This window comes from Clytia hemisphaerica, unplaced genomic scaffold (assembly GCF_902728285.1).
Source record: "Clytia hemisphaerica strain Z4C2 unplaced genomic scaffold, Clytia hemisphaerica genome assembly, whole genome shotgun sequence".
Taxonomy (NCBI): domain Eukaryota; kingdom Metazoa; phylum Cnidaria; class Hydrozoa; order Leptothecata; family Clytiidae; genus Clytia; species Clytia hemisphaerica.
The window spans coordinates 2,085,845-2,107,086 of record NW_027103621.1 but is presented as its reverse complement, the minus strand read 5'-3'; the positions used below and the strand labels follow the sequence as shown (position 1 = coordinate 2,107,086).

General features: G+C 36.0%; 1 protein-coding gene across 1 annotated transcript in view; it reads right to left on the bottom strand.

The window, feature by feature from the left end:
- The window catches only part of LOC136802351 (uncharacterized), a 36,738-nt gene extending 15,496 nt beyond the window's left edge, over positions 1-21,242 (bottom strand). Inside the window, exons 1-8 of the mRNA XM_067059078.1 lie at positions 20,876-21,242; positions 17,672-17,900; positions 17,107-17,298; positions 15,769-15,972; positions 10,648-10,843; positions 7,661-8,499; positions 6,588-6,831; positions 5,134-5,370 (exon numbers count right to left, since the gene is read on the bottom strand). Coding sequence (XP_066915179.1) covers positions 5,134-5,370; positions 6,588-6,831; positions 7,661-8,499; positions 10,648-10,843; positions 15,769-15,972; positions 17,107-17,298; positions 17,672-17,899 — 2,140 coding nt within the window. The 5' untranslated portion in view covers position 17,900; positions 20,876-21,242. The remainder of the gene's footprint in view (positions 1-5,133; positions 5,371-6,587; positions 6,832-7,660; positions 8,500-10,647; positions 10,844-15,768; positions 15,973-17,106; positions 17,299-17,671; positions 17,901-20,875) is intronic.

The following is a 21,242-nucleotide window of genomic DNA, read 5'->3' as shown; positions in this document are numbered from 1 at the left end:
ATTTTTATCTCCCTTAACGGTTTACCATGTTCCACCTACCACACAATTAATACAAGAGGTCACAGTCTTTTAAAAGAATCGTTTAATCTATATATTAATAGCGGTGCTTTGTGTGTCTGTGTGTCACCACTTTCGTTTTCGCTTTGTTTGTGTTTTAAAATTATGACTTTTAGTCTCTTGCTCCACAAGTTTGTTCTATTGGATTCGCGCCATTTGCAAAAGATCGGATAGAGCTTGGTTTAGACTTTATTCAGCCTTTGTTTTGAAATTAAGGCCCATCTACATTTTAGTAATTTTAATTTCTGCCCAGAGTTGCCTTTTTCTCTCTTCTTTTGTTTCGAATGTATTTAACGATCGTATTTATTAATGACATTCGAATTCTTTTCAAAACAAAACAATTTCATTTCATAGAAAAGAATATTTCAAAAGTAAATCAAAATATAAAAATCAAAAAGTTTGTGGACAACAACAGCATTCAAAGGACGATATAAAGCATAAGAAAAAATTAGTTCACTTACACTTCTTTCTTCTTATAAAAATATTCAAGTCGTCGTTATGTTAAAAAGTGTGTACATCATTTTTTATGTTTAAATTCGAAAAGTTATGCCAAGGGTTTAAAAAAGCAACTTAGAATTGTCTTATTTTTTTTCTCGATCTGATAAACAACAAAGAGTTGCACTAATCTTTGTGACCTTCCCACTTTTTCCTTAAAAATTGTCATTTAAACTGGACAGCATATTTAACACGAGCAAAGCGAGAAAAATAACTACCTGCAGAGTCGTTTCAAACGACACTGGTACAGTAAACGATGCTCTATCTGATAACTTTTGACTTAAGAGCCACTGTCTGTAAGAATCAGACAGGGTGAGGAAGTGAATTTTTTTTAAATGGCTCATTTTGATATATTTTGTTCTAACTAATGGACTGAGCATCCTGTGAAAATTTTAGGGTCTAACTCAAAGCGGTTCAGATTTTATGGCCGGTTGAAATTTCAAATTTGAGCGGTCTCCGCCAACAAAAAATCTCAAATTTGGCTAAATAGGGATTTTGACCTCAAATTGTGCTTGAATGATAACAGAAACAATATTCTCAATTTGATAATCTGAAAAAATGTACAACTTTTAACAGAAAAATGTAAGAATCATAACATACAGATAACCCGTTGTCTAAAAAACATGGCTCAAAACCAGGTTTTTGAACCGCGCGACAAAGTTTGAGCCATTTTCTAGGGCAAAAATCTCAAAATGGAGAAAATTATAGCTGGAAAGCTTTTTATTTCCCAAAAGTATTCTCAGTGTACTGCTGGAAAACAAAAAATGGGAACCATCAACCTCTCTGATTTTTCAAAATGGCAGCCCGGAGTTGGACTTTTGGAGTTTTTTGCCGTAAATGTTGCATTTTTGCCGCCATTTTAAAAAAAGACGCAAAAATTTCAGGGGGTCAATTATATATTTTTTGGTACATTTCTGGGAGTACTTTCAGGAACTGAACTCAGAAAAAAGGGTTTTTTTGATATTTTTGAGAATTTTCATCTCAAAAATCTTTTAAACTTTGTCGCTTTTTTAGTCTTTTTCAGCACCGTAGGCCACTACTGGGTCATATTATACTCTGAAAAATCCTTGGTTAAGATAGCTGAAATACCTCCTTTTGTTTTTTCCTCATTTGGTGTTTAAATAACCACTAGAAAATGAGTTGAGAACTTAATTTTCCAATTTTGAACCCCAAAAAAGGCGCAAAAACTGAAATAAATGTCAAAAAATGCTATGTTTGTGCAATTATTCAGATAAAAAAAGTTGTCAATTTTTTTAGAAAGAATAACTATCAAGCAATAACAGTAGCAGTGGGCTATAGAGACCTTTTTTTTCAAAATTAAGTTTGCATAATTTTTTTTGGTTGGTTGGGACCCAAATAACATAAATCTAAGATATTTTTGGATATTTCCAAAAAATGGCGGTTCTCCGCCCTTTTTCATGCCCAAAATGGGCCATTTTCGGGCCATTTTGTTTGGAAAAAAAATCTAAAACCTGCTGTGTTGGTGCTACAACCATCAAATAAGGCTCAAAATGATCCTTGGAAAAAAGAAGGATTAGAATGTAACAATTATATACCTCTGCCATATATATAAACTTAAAAAATTAAGTTTTTCGGCCAAAATTAGGGTGTAGCACAAACAGAACAGATTTTAGGTTTTATTTCCAGGCAAAAACAAGTGTCTTCCTGGTTTCGGTTTTGGTTTCGGTCCATTTCGGCCTAAATAGCTAATTTTTGAATTTTATATATGAGGTAGAGGTATGTAATTGCTATATTTGATTCCTACTTTTTCCCAAGGAACATTTTAAGCCTAATTTGAGGTTAGCAGCACAAATAGAACAGATTTTAGGTTTTATTTCCAGGCAAAACCTAGTTTCTTCCCGGTTTTGGTCTATCTCGGCCTAAATATTTAATTTTTTAAATTTATATATATGGTAGAGGTATATATTTGTTACATTCTAATCCTACTTTCCTCCAAGGAATATTTTAAGCATAATTTGAGGTTCATAGCACCAACAGAACAGATTTTAGATTTTTTTCCCAGGCAAACCCTTTTTTCCCCAGTTTCGGTCAATTTTGGCCCAATATCCAAATATTTTGAAGTTTACATATATGGTAGAAGTATATAATTGTTACATTCTAATCCTTCTTTTTTCCAAGGATCATTTTGAGCCTTATTTGATGGTTGTAGCACCAACACAGCAGGTTTTAGATTTTTTTCCAAACAAAATGGCCCGAAAATGGCCCATTTTGGGCATAAAAAAGGGCAGAGAACCGCCATTTTTTGGAAATATCCAAAAATATCTTAGATTTTTGTTATTTGGGTCCCAACCAACCCAAAAAAATTATGCAAACTTAATTTTGAAAAAAAAGGTCTCTATAGCCCACTGCTACTGTTATTGCTTGATAGTTATTCTTTCTAAAAAAATTGACAACTTTTTTTATCTGAATAATTGCACAAACATAGCATTTTTTGACATTTATTTCAGTTTTTGCGCCTTTTTTGGGGTTCAAAATTGGAAAATTAAGTTCTTAACTCATTTTCTAGTGGTTATTTAAACACCAAATGAGGAAAAAACAAAAGAAGGTATTTCAGCTATCTTAACCAAGGATTTTTCAGAGTATAATATGACCCAGTAGTGGCCTACGGTGCTGAAAAAGACTAAAAAAGCGACAAAGTTTAAAAAATTTTTGAGATGAAAATTCTCAAAAATATCAAAAAACCCCTTTTTTCTGAGTTCAGTTCCTGAAAGTACTCCCAGAAATGTACCAAAAAATATATAATTGACCCCCTGAAATTTTTGCGTCTTTTTTTAAAATGGCGGCAAAAATGCAACATTTACGGCAAAAAACTCCAAAAGTCCAACTCCGGGCTGCCATTTTGAAAAATCAGAGAGGTTGATGGTTCCCATTTTTTGTTTTCCAGCAGTACACTGAGAATACTTTTGGGAAAAAAAAGCTTTCCAGCTATAATTTTCTCCATTTTGAGATTTTGCCCTAGAAAATGGCTCAAACTTTGTCGCGCGGTTCAAAAACCTGGTTTTGAGCCATGTTTTTTAGACAACGGGTTATCTGTATGTTATGATTTTTACATTTTTCTGTTAAAAGTTGTACATATTTTCAGATTATCAAATTGAGAATATTGTTTCTGTTATCATTCAAGCACAATTTGAGTTCAAAATCCCTATTTAGCCAAATTTGAGATTTTTTGTTAGCGGAGACCGCTCAAATTTGAAATTTCAACCGGCCATAAAATCTGAACCGCTTTGAGTTAGACCCCTAAAATTTTCACAGGATGCTCAGTCCATTAGTTAGAACAAAATATATCAAAATGAGCCATTTTTAAAAAATTCACTTCCTCAGTTTGCTTATATTGTCTGATTCTTACAGACAGTGGCTCTTAAACAAAACACGTTGTCACGGGGGGAGAGTACACGATCCAAATATGGTTAAAAGATAAGACACCCGGGGAAGGTTAGAGTTAAACGTTGAAGAGATTTCTTTCTTTTTTGTTTGATCGCTTTTTTAAGCCAGCTTTAACATCCAAATCATCTGATATTCCGATGGTGTATTGGCGGCCGCCCACGCTAAAGCTCTGAAGGAGTGGGCCAATTTACCATCGGAGACCTATAGTAGTCATCGTTTGATGTACCGCATCACAGTCGTGTCTAGCTGTCCTTACACTTTTTGCTTGACTATCGGTTGCACCCGACTGAATTTAGCATGAAAATCTCTGCTGCCTGAGAAACCTTACAGAAAAAAAGAAAAATGGTAACCCAAAGGTTCCAGATGATAAAATTTTCCCGACCTTCAGAGCTTTAGCGTGTCGGAAGGAAATTTCTACATCGAGTACCAGATAAACATCCAAAGAACTTTTAGTGCGTTCAGCTACAGCTTAACCGGCGTGCGACGCCGGGTACCGGCTAGTTTATAATTATTAAAATAAAAACATTTCCTGGGTATTTATAAAAAGTCATGTCTATTGGTTATAACATTAACAATTCTTCTTCAGACGGTAAAATTGCGCAAGGGTTTCAAATATCGAAACACGCGAATCGCAAAGAAATTTACAAAAGAAAAAATTGAATCATTATTAAGTGTTTTAGGGTTTTAGAAGATGATGGATTTAAGAATAGATATGAAACAGCGAAATGTAAACAATGTTTACAGCTCTCACTGCTTAAAATATCATATCTTACACGATCTTACAGTATTGGGATTTTTGGAACATTTTGGACCCACGGGAAAATTTGGACCCACGAGCGATTTTGACCCACGAACCCACGAGCAATTTCAACCCACGTGATTTTTTTTGGACCCACGAACCCACGAACCCACGAGATATTTTGACCCACGAACCCACGAACCCACGAGACATTTTAACCCACGAACACCCACGAGGGCACGAACCCACGAACCCATGAACCCACGACACGCACGTAACCCACGTAATTTAGCAGACTCCTTAAAAACAGACCAATCATAATTTTTTTTAATCTAGAATTTTTTTAATCACGTCAAAGTTTTGAAGCACCTGTTCCAAGGGTTGAAAGATTTTTTCCTGTGTTGCGGGATCGAGGTTCTGGATTAATGTTAGCTCACCTTCAAATATGATGTACTTATCACAGCTTTGATCGAAGGGACCATCTCTGCCAAGGTAATCTTTATCGATTTTGATTTTAGTGTGGAATTTCATTGTTTCTTCATCATAGGAGACCTCAGAGTCAAAAAATTCTTCTTCGGGCATGCCAGGGTAACAAATACCACTTTCAACTTGAGGTTCTCCAGTATGTGCATCAAATGTAATAGCCACACTCATTGTTCCAAACTCAATGAATTCTAAACAAATAAATTTAAAATACTTACTATGATTGGGTTAATTTTCAAGGAGGGTTGAGCTCATCAGCAAAATTTTAAGATTTCAAGGGAACAATGTTTTCACGATTTTGTGCCTTCTACTGTCAAATCATGCATGTTGGTTGTTGAAATACGCATTATTAGCGCCTCTTTAATGTCAGTAAACATCCAAAAAGTGTTTATTTGACATTTTTGAGTTTTGGTTAAAAATATTTCGCAGCTAAGGCCTTTCCAAATTTCCATTACAACTTAAAATCGCGGATGAAAAAATCACCCAAGTAGCATTTTATAATGACCCCCCCTCAATTTTATGATTTTTTTTCCTGAAAATGTGTCAAAACCTTGGGAAAATCACCCCAAACTCACTTAAGGGCTCTGACCATAGTGAATTTTTCATAATTGCCGTGCTTAATATGTGTTTTCTGACTGATGTAACCAACAAAACTATGGCATGTTATACATTTTCTGTTAGACAAACTATTCTTGAATCTGAAAATTCAAAAATTGCATTGAAAAAATTTGATGAAGAAGAAAATGAAGACTTTTGCGAGGAAGAGTATTTCAACTTTGAAGAGCTTAGTTTCGGCGAAGAAAAAAGAAGAAAAAATATTTAGAAAATTTTTTTGCAGTAGATGGTGTATCTTTTACCGAACAACCAAAATTTTTGTGGAAAATTTTTGTAAATGCTTCTTTGTCTCGAAATCTTCAAATTAGTGGTTTTTCATCAATTTTTCATCTGGATTTTGCTTAAAAAAACAGGCATAACTTTTGACACACCTTTTTAGAAAAATTTTCCGCAAAATTTAAAATTGTTCAATTCTTTGCGGACAGTGTAAAGAAATTTTGAAACAAAAAAGTTAATTACCCATTAAAACTAAGCACTTTTTGTAAAAGACGGTGATGCAACATATTATTAACATCTTTATAAAGTTCATAACGTCATTTTTGCAATTAAATTCTTAATTACTCTTAAGGGATTCGATTAAAAAGCAATTTATAAAGGCAATTCTTTGTTAAAAGTGTTAAGGAACCTGAAATATAACTTTTATGTTCAAATACCAAAATCAATTTTTGGACTATGGTCAGAACCCTTAATACTGACCCCTCCATTTTATGGATTTCCCCCTTTAGTACCAATCCCCTGCTTATTCCACCACCCCTCCTACAATTAAGCACAGAAAAGGTAGCTCCGATTATACCTTCATTCTTGACTCCACTTTTCTGATCGTCTTCTTTATCAGGGACATCAGGGATTTCAGCAACACTTTTTTTCATAGCATAAACATTTGCCACAGCTGCCGTCAACTCTGTGCTCGAAATGATCTGTTTGCAATCGAAATCTTTCGATTTGACCATGATGCATTTGGCATGACAGTTATTCTTTCGCAAGGTGAAGATTCCATGATACCAGAAACCATCATTATCACGTTTTGACCAAACAATCTAAGACCGTATAGAAATTCTGCTCAGTATAACATTTTAATCTATGCTAATGATATATAATTATGCATCGTTGGAAAGAAAATTTTTTCGCAAGTTAATTTTCTTTTGAAAATGGACGGAAAAATTAAGATGAAAAATGAAGAAGCCAAGACAAAGCTATGCTAAAAATTTCGAATTGATATTAATGCAAATATTTGAACTTCACTGCTTCCAAACCCTTTGAAGCGGGAAAATGGCCAAAAAGCGCAAAAGTGGACTCACTTCGAAGGGCTGTAACTTTTGCTCCTAGAATGGTATGAAAAATCTGAGCACAGATTTGGAATCAGCGAAGTTCAAATATCTTTTTTTTCTCATTCAATTTTCATCTTCATTTTTCAATTTTTTAAAGAATTGTGAAAAACTGAAAACTGGTTTCTACAAAACATCAATGCTATTGAAGAAAACCATAGTCAGCGTACTTTCAACAAAAAAAGTTTCAGCCTAGATTATGAGATAGAGGGTGCCGTCTTTTTGTAGGTTTTAAGGGGTATCTAGGTATCCGGGATCTTTCAAACAAAAATGTAAAAAAACAAGGTTGTAAGCCACAAACATCCTAGCTGGCACACAACGTCAAAACAACGTCTATCTAATGTCGATGACGGTCCAAATAATGTTATTTGAACGTTAAAACAACGTTGTGTGCTTGCTGGGATAGAAATATAAAGTTTACAGCCTGGAAATTGATGAAATTCGTCACTGCAATGGGTTCACAATTTTTCCCGCTCTGACGTCATCATATCACGATCAAAGTGACTAAAATCATTGATCATATTGACATTACAACACCCACCTTCTTATTTTGATAAACTTCAGCATTGGATATGTGGTTACCATCGATGAAGAGTTCACCTTGATGATACGACATGTGTTGTGGAACAGATTTAAACTCATCATTGCTGTTTGATACAAACTTCATTTCAAATGATCGATCTCCAAGTAATGACGTCATTTTCTTTTTCGGTTTCCCTCTATTCAGCTTTGTCTCCTTCAAACTCTTCATGATCACATCTGACATTCCATCACCAAAGATTTTCACTAAAGTTGGTCTCAACTTCATCATCTCATCTTTCCCTTCTTGATCAAGATTTGCCACACCTTGTTGAAGCCTTGCCAAAGTGATTTGTGGGTAATTTTCACAAACGACATAACCGTTGGCATGGTAACTTTTGCCTCCACTTACAGTGTGAACACCGTATACTTTTTCTTTCGATGATACAGATTGGTAATGGATCTTCTTAACCTCAACCCATTTATATTTAGGGTTTGACGACTCAGAAACAGCTCTCAACACAAAATCACCAACCTCTAACTGACTGCAATGTAGTGAAGGATTCTCGCTTTTTGACTGAACAGGGAACATTGATTTCCAACCATGTTGTGTCCAGAAGGGATGAACTCCAAGAAAGAATGGTTCCTCATCGTTGAACCCATACACACGGTATCTGGTATCATGCTTATGCTGAACTCTTTCAATTGAGATGACCCCAACTTTACCCTTTGCACAAGCAATTTTGTCACCAACAGTTAAAGACTCGATTGCTTTTGAAGAACCATCTTTCATCAAGACATCTGTGCCCCCAATAAAACAGCCCATTGGATTAACGATATCAAAATTTTTAGGATCGTGGCCTGTAAAATGAGATATTGGAAGTTATTAACCTCTGCTGACATACAATAGGTCAAAACAACGGCTAATAAACATTATCTTTGCTGTTAGAAGACAACAGAAGTCCCAAATTAGTGCTTACACAAGCTTCGACATTTTTGAAGTCATTGGGAACTGTAAAAAGAATTACATCTCAACTATTTTTCTGTAGTCTACTAGGCAAAGACAGCGCATAGTTTTGCTTTATTATTGCCTGTAAAATCAGGAAAAATATTTAAGAATTATACACCCCTGTCTCAAAGTCCCGCTTGAATTTTTTTCTCAGTGGGGATAAAGATTCCTATTGAAATCCCAATGGGAATAGAAATTCTATTGTTCCAAGGTTAAAAAATCTAGTGGGGATGGTTTTGGATTGCAGTTTTTAAACATGGAATTTCGAGTGGGGCTGAAATTCAAGAGTATTTTTCCTCCGGGGACGAATTTTTGCTAAATTTTCCAGTGGGGCTGGGGTCCCAGCGGGTCTGTGACACAGGGGTGTAATTATTAATGTAAATGGAAGTTACAGGAGTGCGTTCGTACGTTACCCTTATGGACATTCAAATTCTTGTTAAAGATGGTAAAAATCAAATAATCTAGCCCTCAAATGGTTGAGAAAGATAGCTTTCCATTTTTGGGCTAGAATTTTGGAAATTTTGGTTGGTTTTGCTCTTAACCCTTTCAGCTCTAGAGCTTTGCAATTTTTGAAAATAAAAATTCAAAGGCTCAGCACTGACGTCATACATCAGCAAAATTTCATGCTCTATAAAAATCGTAGCTACGAGAGAAATCTCTTAGTTCTGGAGATAAAGCCCATCAAAGTTGGGACCAGAGGAGGTACCCTCACTTGGACTAAATGGGATATAAGGGATGCAAATAGTGCTTGTAAGTCACTTCGCAGTTTTTTGAGTTGATGAATAAATACTGAATTTCAATGAGATTGGTGTCAAGCGAGGAAGGATATTACCGTAATTTCTCTAATTTAGTTTGGCCGATGAAATAATTATTTTTGGGGGTGCCGCACTCATAATGAGAGGAAATAAATTAATTTGAACCTTTGACTTTCCCTTTTAATTCGTAATTTCACTATTTCAGAACTTGAATTTGTGAAGAAAGAGATTCTAAAGCAGAATTTTAACAGTATCTGTTATGGTCCGTCGGTGGTCCGTAGTATACTTTAGAGAAAAATTCTGCAGGATTTTACCCAGATGATCCTATTGTCACTAAAAAAGGAAATAGTTTTGGAGGTGGTTAGCCCTGGTGGAGTAAGCAGTAGCTGAAGCCGTGGATTTGCCTTTGCGTATTATAGATGATTCGGTTCGACCATTTTCAAGACAAAAAGGACACAGCCAGAAATCTTTTTTTTCGACACTGGCTGCAGCATCTCCTTGTATGATTTCTTTTAGGTAGTTTTTTTTAATTTAAATTTAGAAGACTAAGTACAAACCACTACAAGCAATTGAAGATAAATCTCAAACAAAAAATTCCGAGTGAAATTTCATCAGCCATCTTGTTTGGCTCTTGGTTTGGTTTGCACTCAGTTTGAACAAAAAAATACATACTCTTCTCTAAGGAAAACCCACCTACCTGTCTCAGAGGTCGGTCAGGCAAAGTCAGGCTAAGATTTTTATGTTGAGCTGTGGTGCCAAATTGGTATCGTCCGTTTGTTCCAAACTCTACCGCCACTTTTTTCCCGTAAACCGCCCTGACACCCTGACTCTGCATCGTCTATTTTTACCCTATTATTCAGAAATAGCTAAAAAGCTCCTGCGTTAATTTTTAGAGGAAATAAATTGATTCGACTTTGTCGAAAAAAATAGTTCATCCGCACGAAGAGAAATAACAGTATGGTGCAAGAAGCCATAAATCTTCTTTCTTAATCAATTTTGTGGTTACAAAAGAGAGATTAGAAAGGATCACATTACTAAATAAGTTTGGCAATAATTTTCGAAGGACGATTCCCTATCTGTAAAAATATTTCGGGAATGCATGCAGCCTATCTAGAATGTGGGGGAGGGGGGTACCTAAGCAGATTGGAGGGTGGGCTTATCCCCAAACTGACACAGAGCGTTATTTGAACGTTCATCTAACGTTATTTGAACGTTATGGACGTCGTTTTAATGTTATGTGGTCACCTGTAAAAAGACTATAGTCTTGGGCTTTTGAATTCAACCAGTCAACCACGTCCTGACCATACAAATAAATCGTTGTTTGATACCCCGGTTCCGGTGGTGGGTACGGAGGATCATAAACAATTTTCAAAGCATTACATTTCCTTGTAATCTCAGTTTTGAAGCAATCTTTGTCTGTTTTAAGACGGTTGCGACACACCTAGAAAGAAAAGTTGAGATAACTTAGCTTATGTGAACTGTTTAAAAACTTTTGCCCAGGTTTTACTTGAATTTTTGCGACCAAACGTGCGACCAAATATTAAGCCTTTGTGTTAATTTAGGCGAAAAATCGACCCTTACGGTGGTTTTTGAAATTTCTATCTTTTCATAGGCAAAATATGGTCAGATTTTCCAAATTTTACCCCCTTTAGGGTGCACTATTTCTCATCTTTACTCATTTCGACATTGGGAAGTATGGAAAAATGACCCTTAAGGTCAGTCGTTTACCTTGAGTGTCCCTCCCCCCAGGCCAAGTTTGTTAACAAATTGAATGCAATGTATTACAAATCAAAAGTCATATATAAAAAGGAAAAAGCAAAAAATAATTTAGATTATTTCTATTCGTTTCATAGCTCATTCGTTTTACCAGTTTGTTTTAGACACGTGTTTTGGAGCAGGAGTTTTACACGTCAATTTTGTCGATCAACACAAAATCTTTAAAAAATAAAAGCAAAATTCGAGCAAGAATCTAACAAGAATCATGCCAAAATCTGTGCCGTCTGTGAAATATCAGGGGGGATCGGGTCCAATAATCCGAAATGATAAGCCGTCGTCGAACATAGAGGTCGTCGTCGCCGCGCATAGAGGCCGTGGTCGGACATAGAGGTCGTCGCCGGACATAGAGGTCGTGGTCGGACATAGAAGTCGTCGTCGTTCATAGAGGTCTCAGCCCAATTTTTTTCGGTCTTTATTTTATAAGTTCTGGTCTGGAAATTTGACAACACAGTCTTCAAAATAACACCTTATCGTATTTGTGTATAGCAGAACGTCGTCTTCTTCGATAACATAGAGGTCTTGGCCGGACATAGAGGTCGTCGTCGAACATAGAGGTCTTGGCCGGACATAGAGGTCTTGGCCGGACATAGAGGTCGTCGTCGAACATAGAGGTCTTGGCCGGACATAGAGGTCGTCGTCGAACATAGAGGTCTTGGCCGGACACAGAGGTCTTGGCCGGACATAGAGGTCTTGGCCGGACATAGAGGTCGTCGTCGAACATAGAGGTCTTGGCCGGACATAGAGGTCTTGGCCGGACATAGAGGTCTTGGCCGGACATAGAGGTCGTCGTCGAACATAGAGGTCTTGGCCGGACATAGAGGTCTTGGCCGGACATAGAGGTCGTCGTCGAACATAGAGGTCTTGGCCGGACATAGAGGTCGTCGTCGAACATAGAGGTCTTGGCCAGACATAGAAGTCGCCGTCGAACAACGGGATCATTAGCCTGGAGGTCACTTAGAGCTTTTTGATAGACTGGATGACGCAGATAAGTGGCCATTCTGATTTTTATTCTGCCCAGCCAGACTCTAAAGTCGTCTGGAAGATTTCAGATGTTTTGGAAATTAATCAATGATCAATGAATTTGGTGATGATTTTTTTTTCAATATAAGTCATTGTAGGCATTTCTGTTGGGTCTTCGCTTCGTTTTTAGCCAAGCAAGCTCGACGCTCGCTAATGCTTCTTACTCGATGTCTTGAAATTGCCATCGAGCGCGAAGTAAGAAGCAAGCGAGCGTCGAGCTTGCTTGGCTACTTCGTTTTCAACTCTAAAAAGTTTTTTTGTTATTTTGAAATTTTGGTCAAAATGGCGTTTGCGTCAATAGCTCCTAGTCTACAAATTTTTTAAAAAGCAATTCCATTTTTCGCTAAGAATTTTTTGAAATCCAGGAGGGCAAAAGATTTTCAAACTTAAAATAGTTGAAAAGCACAATTTTGAATTTTTCGACAATTTTTCAATTTAAATGGACAGTAAAGGCATCTTTCGAATGTTTGCAAGGCTCTCTTCTAAAATTGTGCCCGAGTTTTTTTTATTGCTGAGGAAAAAAAGTTGCTAATTTGGATTTGAGGCGTCAGGATTGCTAAGCAAATTGCTTAATTTTTTTGGGCCATTTTGAGGCCTGAGCCCTTAGCAACCCGGTTGCTTATAAGAAATGTGTACCGCAAGTATTTTTCTAAATCAATCCACTGTTTTTCCTGGGCTTACCAATAAGTTGATTTACAAAATTTTAGTTCAGCCACCTATTTCCTATTTGTTGAAATAGGAAAGCACCCTGGAAATTCAGTTTAAATTTAAATTAAGGCAAAATATACCGAAAAACGGTTCTAGGTGATATTTAGTACTAAACGGACCAGTTTGTAAAATTTTCCGAAACTATTGTACCTTTTAATAAGTTTTAATTTTCAAAAGTAATTTTCAGTCCTGAGACGTAAAATCTAAGGCCAAGCAAATTAGGACCAGTTTGTAAAATACACATGCAAATGATGATGAATTGGACAAAAATTTGATGTCTAAAACAGTAAAACAATTTCTTCTTGTGACATAACAGTAACTAACATAAGAAAAGGTTTACACTTGCTAAAAATAAAGTTTAAACGTAAAAAACTTTGAAAGGTTGAGAACATCTAAAGGCTTTAACAAAACTTTTTGACGTTCTTAAATAAAGATACCTTAAGAGAAGAAATTTTGGCGAATGAATTTAGGTGCAATTTGGCGGAATTCATTTTGGCGATTTAATAAGATTTCTAAGTTTGGCGAACATCAATTTCGGTGAGCTGCATATTCTTTGTTCAATATTTTAGCTGAAAAATGATGAAAATAGGATTTTTTTAAAGAAATAGAGACTAGTGTGAAAGAAAATTAAATTTGGCGAGAATTAATTTTGGCGATTGGCTTATAAATTTATATTCTTTCTGTCGAAATTTCTTCCCTTAAGGCATATACGCAATCTTAAAAGGAAAAAAATGATTTTCGGTTTTCAATATTAACAAACTACTATATAATATACATTGTACGGTAAAATATTTTGACTGTGACTAGCAAGTACCATACGAGGGTTTGTAAAGTTTGATAAAGGAGAACTTCATTGCGTACGAAAGTTTTTCTTGTCTTACACGCATTCTACACATTCTCTGTCTTAAAAAAAGGGGACAACTTTTACCCTTCGTATACTCATTCTCCAAGGAGAAAGAAAAAAAATTCTCAAACATTGAGTTTCCTACAAGAAATATATTTTCGAACCATACTATTGGAAATTGAATTTTTTTTCAGTCGGGGGGGGGGGGGATGAATTTCTTGAAAAATGGTATCAACTCTACACTGGAGTCATCGAAGGAGAAATTATCAATTGTGTCCGGCCAAGACCTCTATGTTCGACGACGACCTCTATGTCCGGCCAAGACCTCTATGTCCGGCCAAGACCTTTATGTTCGACGACGACCTCTATGTCCGGCCAAGACCTCTATGTCCGGCCAAGACCTTTATGTTCGACGACGACCTCTATGCGCGGCCAAGACCTCTATGTTCGACGACGACCTCTATGTCCGGCCAAGACCTCTATGTTCGACGACGACCTCTATGTCCGGCCAAGACCTCTATGTTCGACGACGACCTCTATGTCCAGCCAAGACCTCTATGTTCGACGACGACCTCTATGTCCGGCCAAAACCTCTATGTTATCGAAGAAGACGACGTTCTGCCGTGACTTTGCTTTACACAAATACGATAAGGTGTTATTTTGAAGACTGTGCTGTCAAATTTCCAGACCAGAACTTATAAAATAAAGACCGAAAAAAATTGGGCTGAGACCTCTATGAACGACGACGACTTCTATGTCCGACCACGACCTCTATGTCCGGCGACGACCTCTATGTCCGACCACGGCCTCTATGCGCGGCGACGACGACCTCTATGTTCGACGACGGCTTATCATTTCGGATTATTGAACCCGATCCCCCCTGATAGTGAAATCCTGTGAAGAGTTCACAGATTTTTCAAAATATCGGAGAAGTCGTTGCATTGACGCGAGATCTTGCTTGAGTTTGCTTTATGGGAAGTTTCAGAAATCGGCCAACAAAATTGGCGTGTTAGTAGGGGGCCAAGCCTTGGGTTCCGGTTCATTTTTTCTACGACCTAGCCATTCTTAGTCTATTCAAAAGAACAGTATATTACAAGATATTTTTGAGAGGGAGGTCGCGGATTAGGTCCGGGAAAACTTTTTATGACAAAAATAGTGACGCCATAAGCAAAACTGCAAGGGAAAATAGTGGTAGAGAAATAGCTGATGTCAAAATAAACGAAAACGATTGATACTATCTGAAAGAGCATGAAATTCTGAGCAAAAAAATGTATTTCAACAACTCTCTGACTAAAACCATGAACATATAAACGACTGGACATCTATCTTTTATTGTCTCTTTGAAGCGAGCTTCGTTGCCACCTGTTTTTCACAATTGGTATGAAAAATCCGACAATATTCCGTCATAATTTTATTTCTTTGAATTATTTAGGTGAAAAGATTAATAGAGCTTGAACATTACTCCTAAGGCACAAAAAAATTATTTTCGTTGGATAAGTTTGTAATATATTTTATCAACTTTTTCAACTCTGAAATGCAGAATTTCATCTGCGTGTATACTTTTGAATCCCTTTTGTCACTCCAATAATTTTTTTTATGACTTGGAAAAAATAGCTTGCCAAAGTTGAGAGCCTGTGTAATAAGAATATCGAAATTAGAATGTGACACTGTCTAAAATTATTAGACACTTTTAAGTCAAAATTTTGAAATATTAGTCGGAGTTTTGACAAGGTGACGATGATTTTGCCTCTGTTATCTTTGTTATGATATAGATAAAAGACTTGAGAGAAGTAAAACAACAGAGACTTTTGTCGAAGTTTTGACGCGTTGTTTGTTAGCAAGGTATTCCCAATATTTTCACTATTTTGGTCATAAAAAGTTTTCCCAGGCCTAATCCGCGTCCTCCCTCTCAAAAATATCTTGTAATATACTGTTCTTTGGAATAGACTAAAATTGGTTAGGCCCCCTACTATGTGTAAGTCCAGGAAATTGGTGTGCGTAAATTACATTCAACAGACCTCCATAATTTCGGAGCCGTGCACATATCCTTCAGCCAGATCAACTTGTTTTTCTAAATCCGATCCAAGCACATCCTTCCAACGTTTAATAATGTCATCAAGTTTTTTCGATTCCAGCATTTTCAAAACAAACAACTTCATGGAAGCCGGGTTCACATTCTTTAAAATGATTTGCTTTGCAATGGTTTCGATGATAAACTCTTCCTATAGAAACAATTAATTCATGCGCATATGTTATTTATTTGGAATGGGAAGGTACGTAAGGAAATAGGTGCTAGGTTACGATTAAAGTCCCTTTTTGACATCCCCAAAAGTTTCTCAAAATGTTGCCAGCTTAATTCTAGACACGCAACTGTTAACGTAAAATCAGCTGACAGACAATGCACAGCCGCTAAAGTTGATAAATCTACTGAAGTCCAGCAAAAGATTAAGGCTTTACTTTTACCATGAAGTTTAAAGATATAGATGGAGAGAAAACATCTCGGTAATGACCTAAATGGTCGTTGAAATCTTTTATAAATCTATTCAAAGCGACTTTTCTTTGATGTACCATCATTGGAAGCAAAAAAACATCAACTTATATGACTGTATAAGAACAGAAAGAGACTGTTCGGTTGATTTTTAAAAACTTAATTTTGCCGAAGAGCTTTGTTAAAATTCGATTCGAAATAGTTTCAGCTGATATAACACTAAAAGAATGTATTAATTTCATAAAGATACATTTTTGGGTTGCCATTTTTGGTAACATTGAGAGTTGCATCATTATTGAAAGTTTCTTATCTTAAAATCTTCATGTCTAATTGGGCAGCAGTCTTCATACTCTGTCAAAATGAACAAGGTTTCTAATCGTAACTACTCTGTACCAGAGTGTATCCCACGATTATCGTAGCTACGGCAATGAATTTTGAAACTAGCCGTAGATATCGGGTTTGTGTACAGACTAAAGTCGTAACATGCAATTCTTTTTTAAATCTATCGATGGCTTTATGGGCAGCTTCCCCTAGAAGTTTGGAGTATTGTGCTTATTATGCGAACTTTTTTTCATTTTTTTTCAATTATTACTTTTTTTCCAAACAGCTGTTTGCTTCCGATGATAAATCAGAATAGAACAAAATGCATTGACTCTCATCTATCTTTATTACCTTCATGCTTTTACAAAAATCGGGAAATTAGAAGTTATGCACTTATAGCCTCTTTGGTAATTCAATGTTAACACTGTCACCTTGTTTGCTAGTTTTTGGGTCAAAATTTACTGGCCCCAGCATATAACGTTAAATGAGTGTAATACTGTATTATATGTCAACTGGCTGTCTAAAAAAGCTTGTGTATGGTGCATACCTGTACGTAAAGATCTTCCAAAGCTTTGCTGTAAGCCTCTTTAGCTTGCAATGCGGTATTCATACACGTGTATGTCTGCTTACATTGTTCTGCTAGCAGCAATTGAGCGAATTCCAATTTAAAATATTCGGAGATCATATCGCTATTAGTATTATCAGAGTAGACGCAACTATCAAAATCCCAATCATAAACCTGGAAAGGAATTTGGAATTGTTGATTTTAGTATAAAGTAGTCGTCAGAAAAGCCCTGTCTAATAACCCAAGTGAAATCCATGTCTCATAATTGCAGTAAAACTCCTGTTTCGTAGTCCAAAGTGGTATCCTTGTCTCACAACCCAAGTGGAACCCTTATGACGTAGTCCTAGTTGAAACGCCTGTTTCACAACCCCACTAGAACCCTTGCCTCACAATCAAAGTAGTCTCTGTCTCAAAATCCCAAGTGGAACTCCCGACTTATAGCCCAAAAAGGGCATTTTGACCAGTATAAGAATCGAAACAGACCAATACTAATTCTTAGTGCAAAGTTCTGGGACTGAAAGGGCTAAATAAAAATCAACTAACAAACCTGACTCATATTATTACAAATTGTTGCAGTAGAAAGATGATGAACGTTATCAGTAACATCTGAGTACGCATACTGTGTTGCTGACTTTGGGTTCTTATCGAAGAAGAAAGCGCCTTTCTCACAATTTTTGAACGAATCCAACATGATGCTGTACATGTGATCAGTTGGAAGCTCCAAGTAGGACTCCGTCATCGTCATCAGGTCGTTGACTATTCCCTGGTCAGCCATTCTAAGAGTTCAATACATGTAACCGTAGACTAAAGATAGGGCATTCGCCTAATGTGTGCCTGGGTATAAAAGGAGTCTGTTAAATGACGCGCCTTACGCGCCCACGCGTCTTACGCGCCTGAATTTTGACGCGCCCTCTTACGCACCTTATTATCAACGCGCCCTAAATTTTTGACGTGCCTTACAGTATTACTACCTTAAATTTTTGTAAATTTTGACGTGATTTTTATTGCCCCCCGGCACGTGAAAGGCGAATGTTCTGCAGAAAATTATTCAGAAAAAAAGACGACAACAATGGCGGTTCATTTCATTTTTTCTGATTTCTAATCCAAATTTTTTAGCATTTTCTATGAGACAGAAGTGATTTTATTTCTTTATCATTTATCATATTTATCAAAAACACTTCGTAAAAATTTATTTATAGACTCAATGACTTTATCAATATTTCATTTTCTGGTTGAATTCTCAGTGTGTTATTTTCTTGCGAGTTCATACTTAATTGATTATGCCTTATTATTTTCCAAATTTTAGCCAAATTGTGCTTATAAGCGTTATGCTTATAAATAAATAAGTGTGTAACGGTAGGGCGATTACTCAGGCTAAAAATAGCATTCCTTATTAAATTATCATAAATTCAGGGCTATGGGGGCATTTAACGAAGGCTTCAAAAATTCGTCCGTCATCCTGAGTTATCTACTGATACTTAACCTCAGGGCGCGTCGGTAATAAGGCAAGTAAGTAAGGCGCGTCAAAAATTTAGGGCACATCGATAATAAGGCGCGTAAGAAGGTGCGTCAAAACTTAAAGGCGCGTCGAAATTCAGGCGCGTAGGGCGCGTGGGCGCGTGGGCGCGTAAGGCGCGTCATTTAACAGACTCGTGTAAAAGAGGTTTTATTAATGAATGGTCGAAATATTAAGAACTTAGAAGTAACAAACTAGAAATCCAAACAGAAAATAGACAACGAAAAATGTAAAGTCGAGTTCTCAAGTTCTTGTAAAAACGACTGTAAAAATAGTTTTGCTTCCACTATCACGGCACACAAAAACGCTTTCTTACTCTCTCTGTCGAGTTTACAAGCAAAATAGTTACAAAATATAAACCCAATCTAAAGTCTATTTCAAATTAGCTGGCAGTGTTTTTTCAAACCTTAATAACTTTTGATAGAATTTGAATTAAGTAGCGATTTTGTGCTCGTTGAAAAGACAAACAGGAGTGGAATATTGTTATAAAGAAAAAACTCAAAAAAGGTCGGAGAATAAAGATTGAAAATGAAGAAGAATAAAATCAACTTCTTCAATAATTGTGCTATGATTATCATTTTTACGCGAGTGATTCTTTGATCTTAGAACATCATTAATGTAAAAATAAATTCAAAAAAATTTAATCCATCGAAAAATATGGTCCAAAATTTATCAATGATTGACTTCAAAAATCATCAAAAAACAAAAAAGAACCCCTTTTTAAGTTAACCAAGGCAAAGTTTTGAGCTGTATTTTTTGATGGAATCAATATTTTTTGAATCTTTTTTCGCATTTATGACGTTCTAAGATTGAAGAGTTTCTGATACAAAAATGAAGATCATAGCATTATTCTACAAGAAGTTGATTTTCTGTTTCTTAATTTTTCATCTTCGTTTTTCCATTTTTTGTTTTTGTTCTTTTTTGATAATATTCCGCTCCCGGGTTATCTTTTTAACTAAGGAGCGCAAAACTGCTAACTATTTCAGATTCTATCAAAAGTTATTGAGGTTTGAAAAAACACTGCTACAATCAAGGTCGAAATATAATGAGAATTCCGGTTATTTTTTTTTTTTTTTTTTTTACAATGACTTCTTTTTTTTTTTTTTTAATCAATAAATATATATAATTTATTCTTTAATATATACTGTAGGATATACTGTTAAATTTCACAATGGTTTTGGAAAAATTTTAAAGATATTTGATGAAAACCACCAACTATACTAACAAAATTCGTTATATCTTATATTCAATAAATTCAAATAGAACATAAATGTTCACAGTCGCTTGAACTTTTGGAGAGTGAAGGAAGGTTATCTTTGCTCCATGGAGTTCGACTGCCCCGGAGGCACAAGAGAACTGAACTCAAAAGAGCAAAGACCACCTTTCTTCTAACCCAAGTTGTTGTGACTGACAAAGGTTCATCTCGTTTTTCGGATAAAAGTTCACTGAGTCTTTTATAGAAGCACTTAGTCTCTCTTCCCATGCCGCCCATAGCGGTAAAAACAATAGGAGTGAATGAGCCGTGCTCAATTTGTAAAATTCTCGAATTGTATACGCGCCTCTTTTCTTTCTCGTTCGAGTCACATGCTTTGGAAATAGTGGAATTCGAGTGGAATTCCGGTTATTTTAACGTTTTTCAAGATTTAAAGTTAAGGCGAGAAAGTCGATTTTGGGCTATCTCTTTAATATAATCGAATATTTCCATTTGAGAGGGGTTGGTAGATACTTCCAGGCTATATTCTGAGCCTTATTGGACTATTTTTGAACTTTTGGATCCTCAAATCTAAGTCTCATGTTAAAACTCAGAGTTAAAACTCTACCCTTCCAACCTACTTTAGAGCATTTACAAATCGATTGTGGTTTCAAAACTTCCCGGTGCATTTCCCTTTTTTCTCAAATATTACGACCTTGATTGTAGCTAATTTGAAATAGACTTTAATTTCCCATGAGGGGCTATTATCTGTAACGCAAGTGATGCGACGCAATGCAAAAGAAACAAAGTAGCCTCACGAGACGCAATGAAATGAAAAGACACCGAACAAGGGAAAGTAAAATTCTTTTTTTGCTTATATCAGCATAATAAAAAAATAGCAAGACACTGTCCTGAAACGAAATATATGTCTGGTATATGAAACGGAAACACTTATGTAAAACTAAAACTTTGAAAATAAAGGATTGAAAACATTTGCTATAATAAAAATTTTGATAAGACAGAAGCTATCACTAAAAGGTTACCTTGCACAAATAAAGATCTTCCTCTTCCTCTTCTTCTTCTTCTTCTTCTTCTTTTTTTCTCCCTATTTGCGAGCGTTCAGCACCTTCTCCACACAAAAGTCTATTTCAAATACTTTCACCAGATACTTATCACTAAACGCCTGTACTGATTCCAAGCCAAATAATAAGTGGTCGCAAAGATGACGAGTAACTGATTTTATACATTTTTATGACCACGTGACTAGTTGTGGCTGTTAAGTGTAACACATCGTTCAAAGTTTAAACAATTAAATCTATTGTATTTATGATATTCATGATGTAACCTTTACACATGAAAGAGTAGACTCTTGGCAAGTCTTTATTGAAAGCCGTGTGCAATTTATTTCCT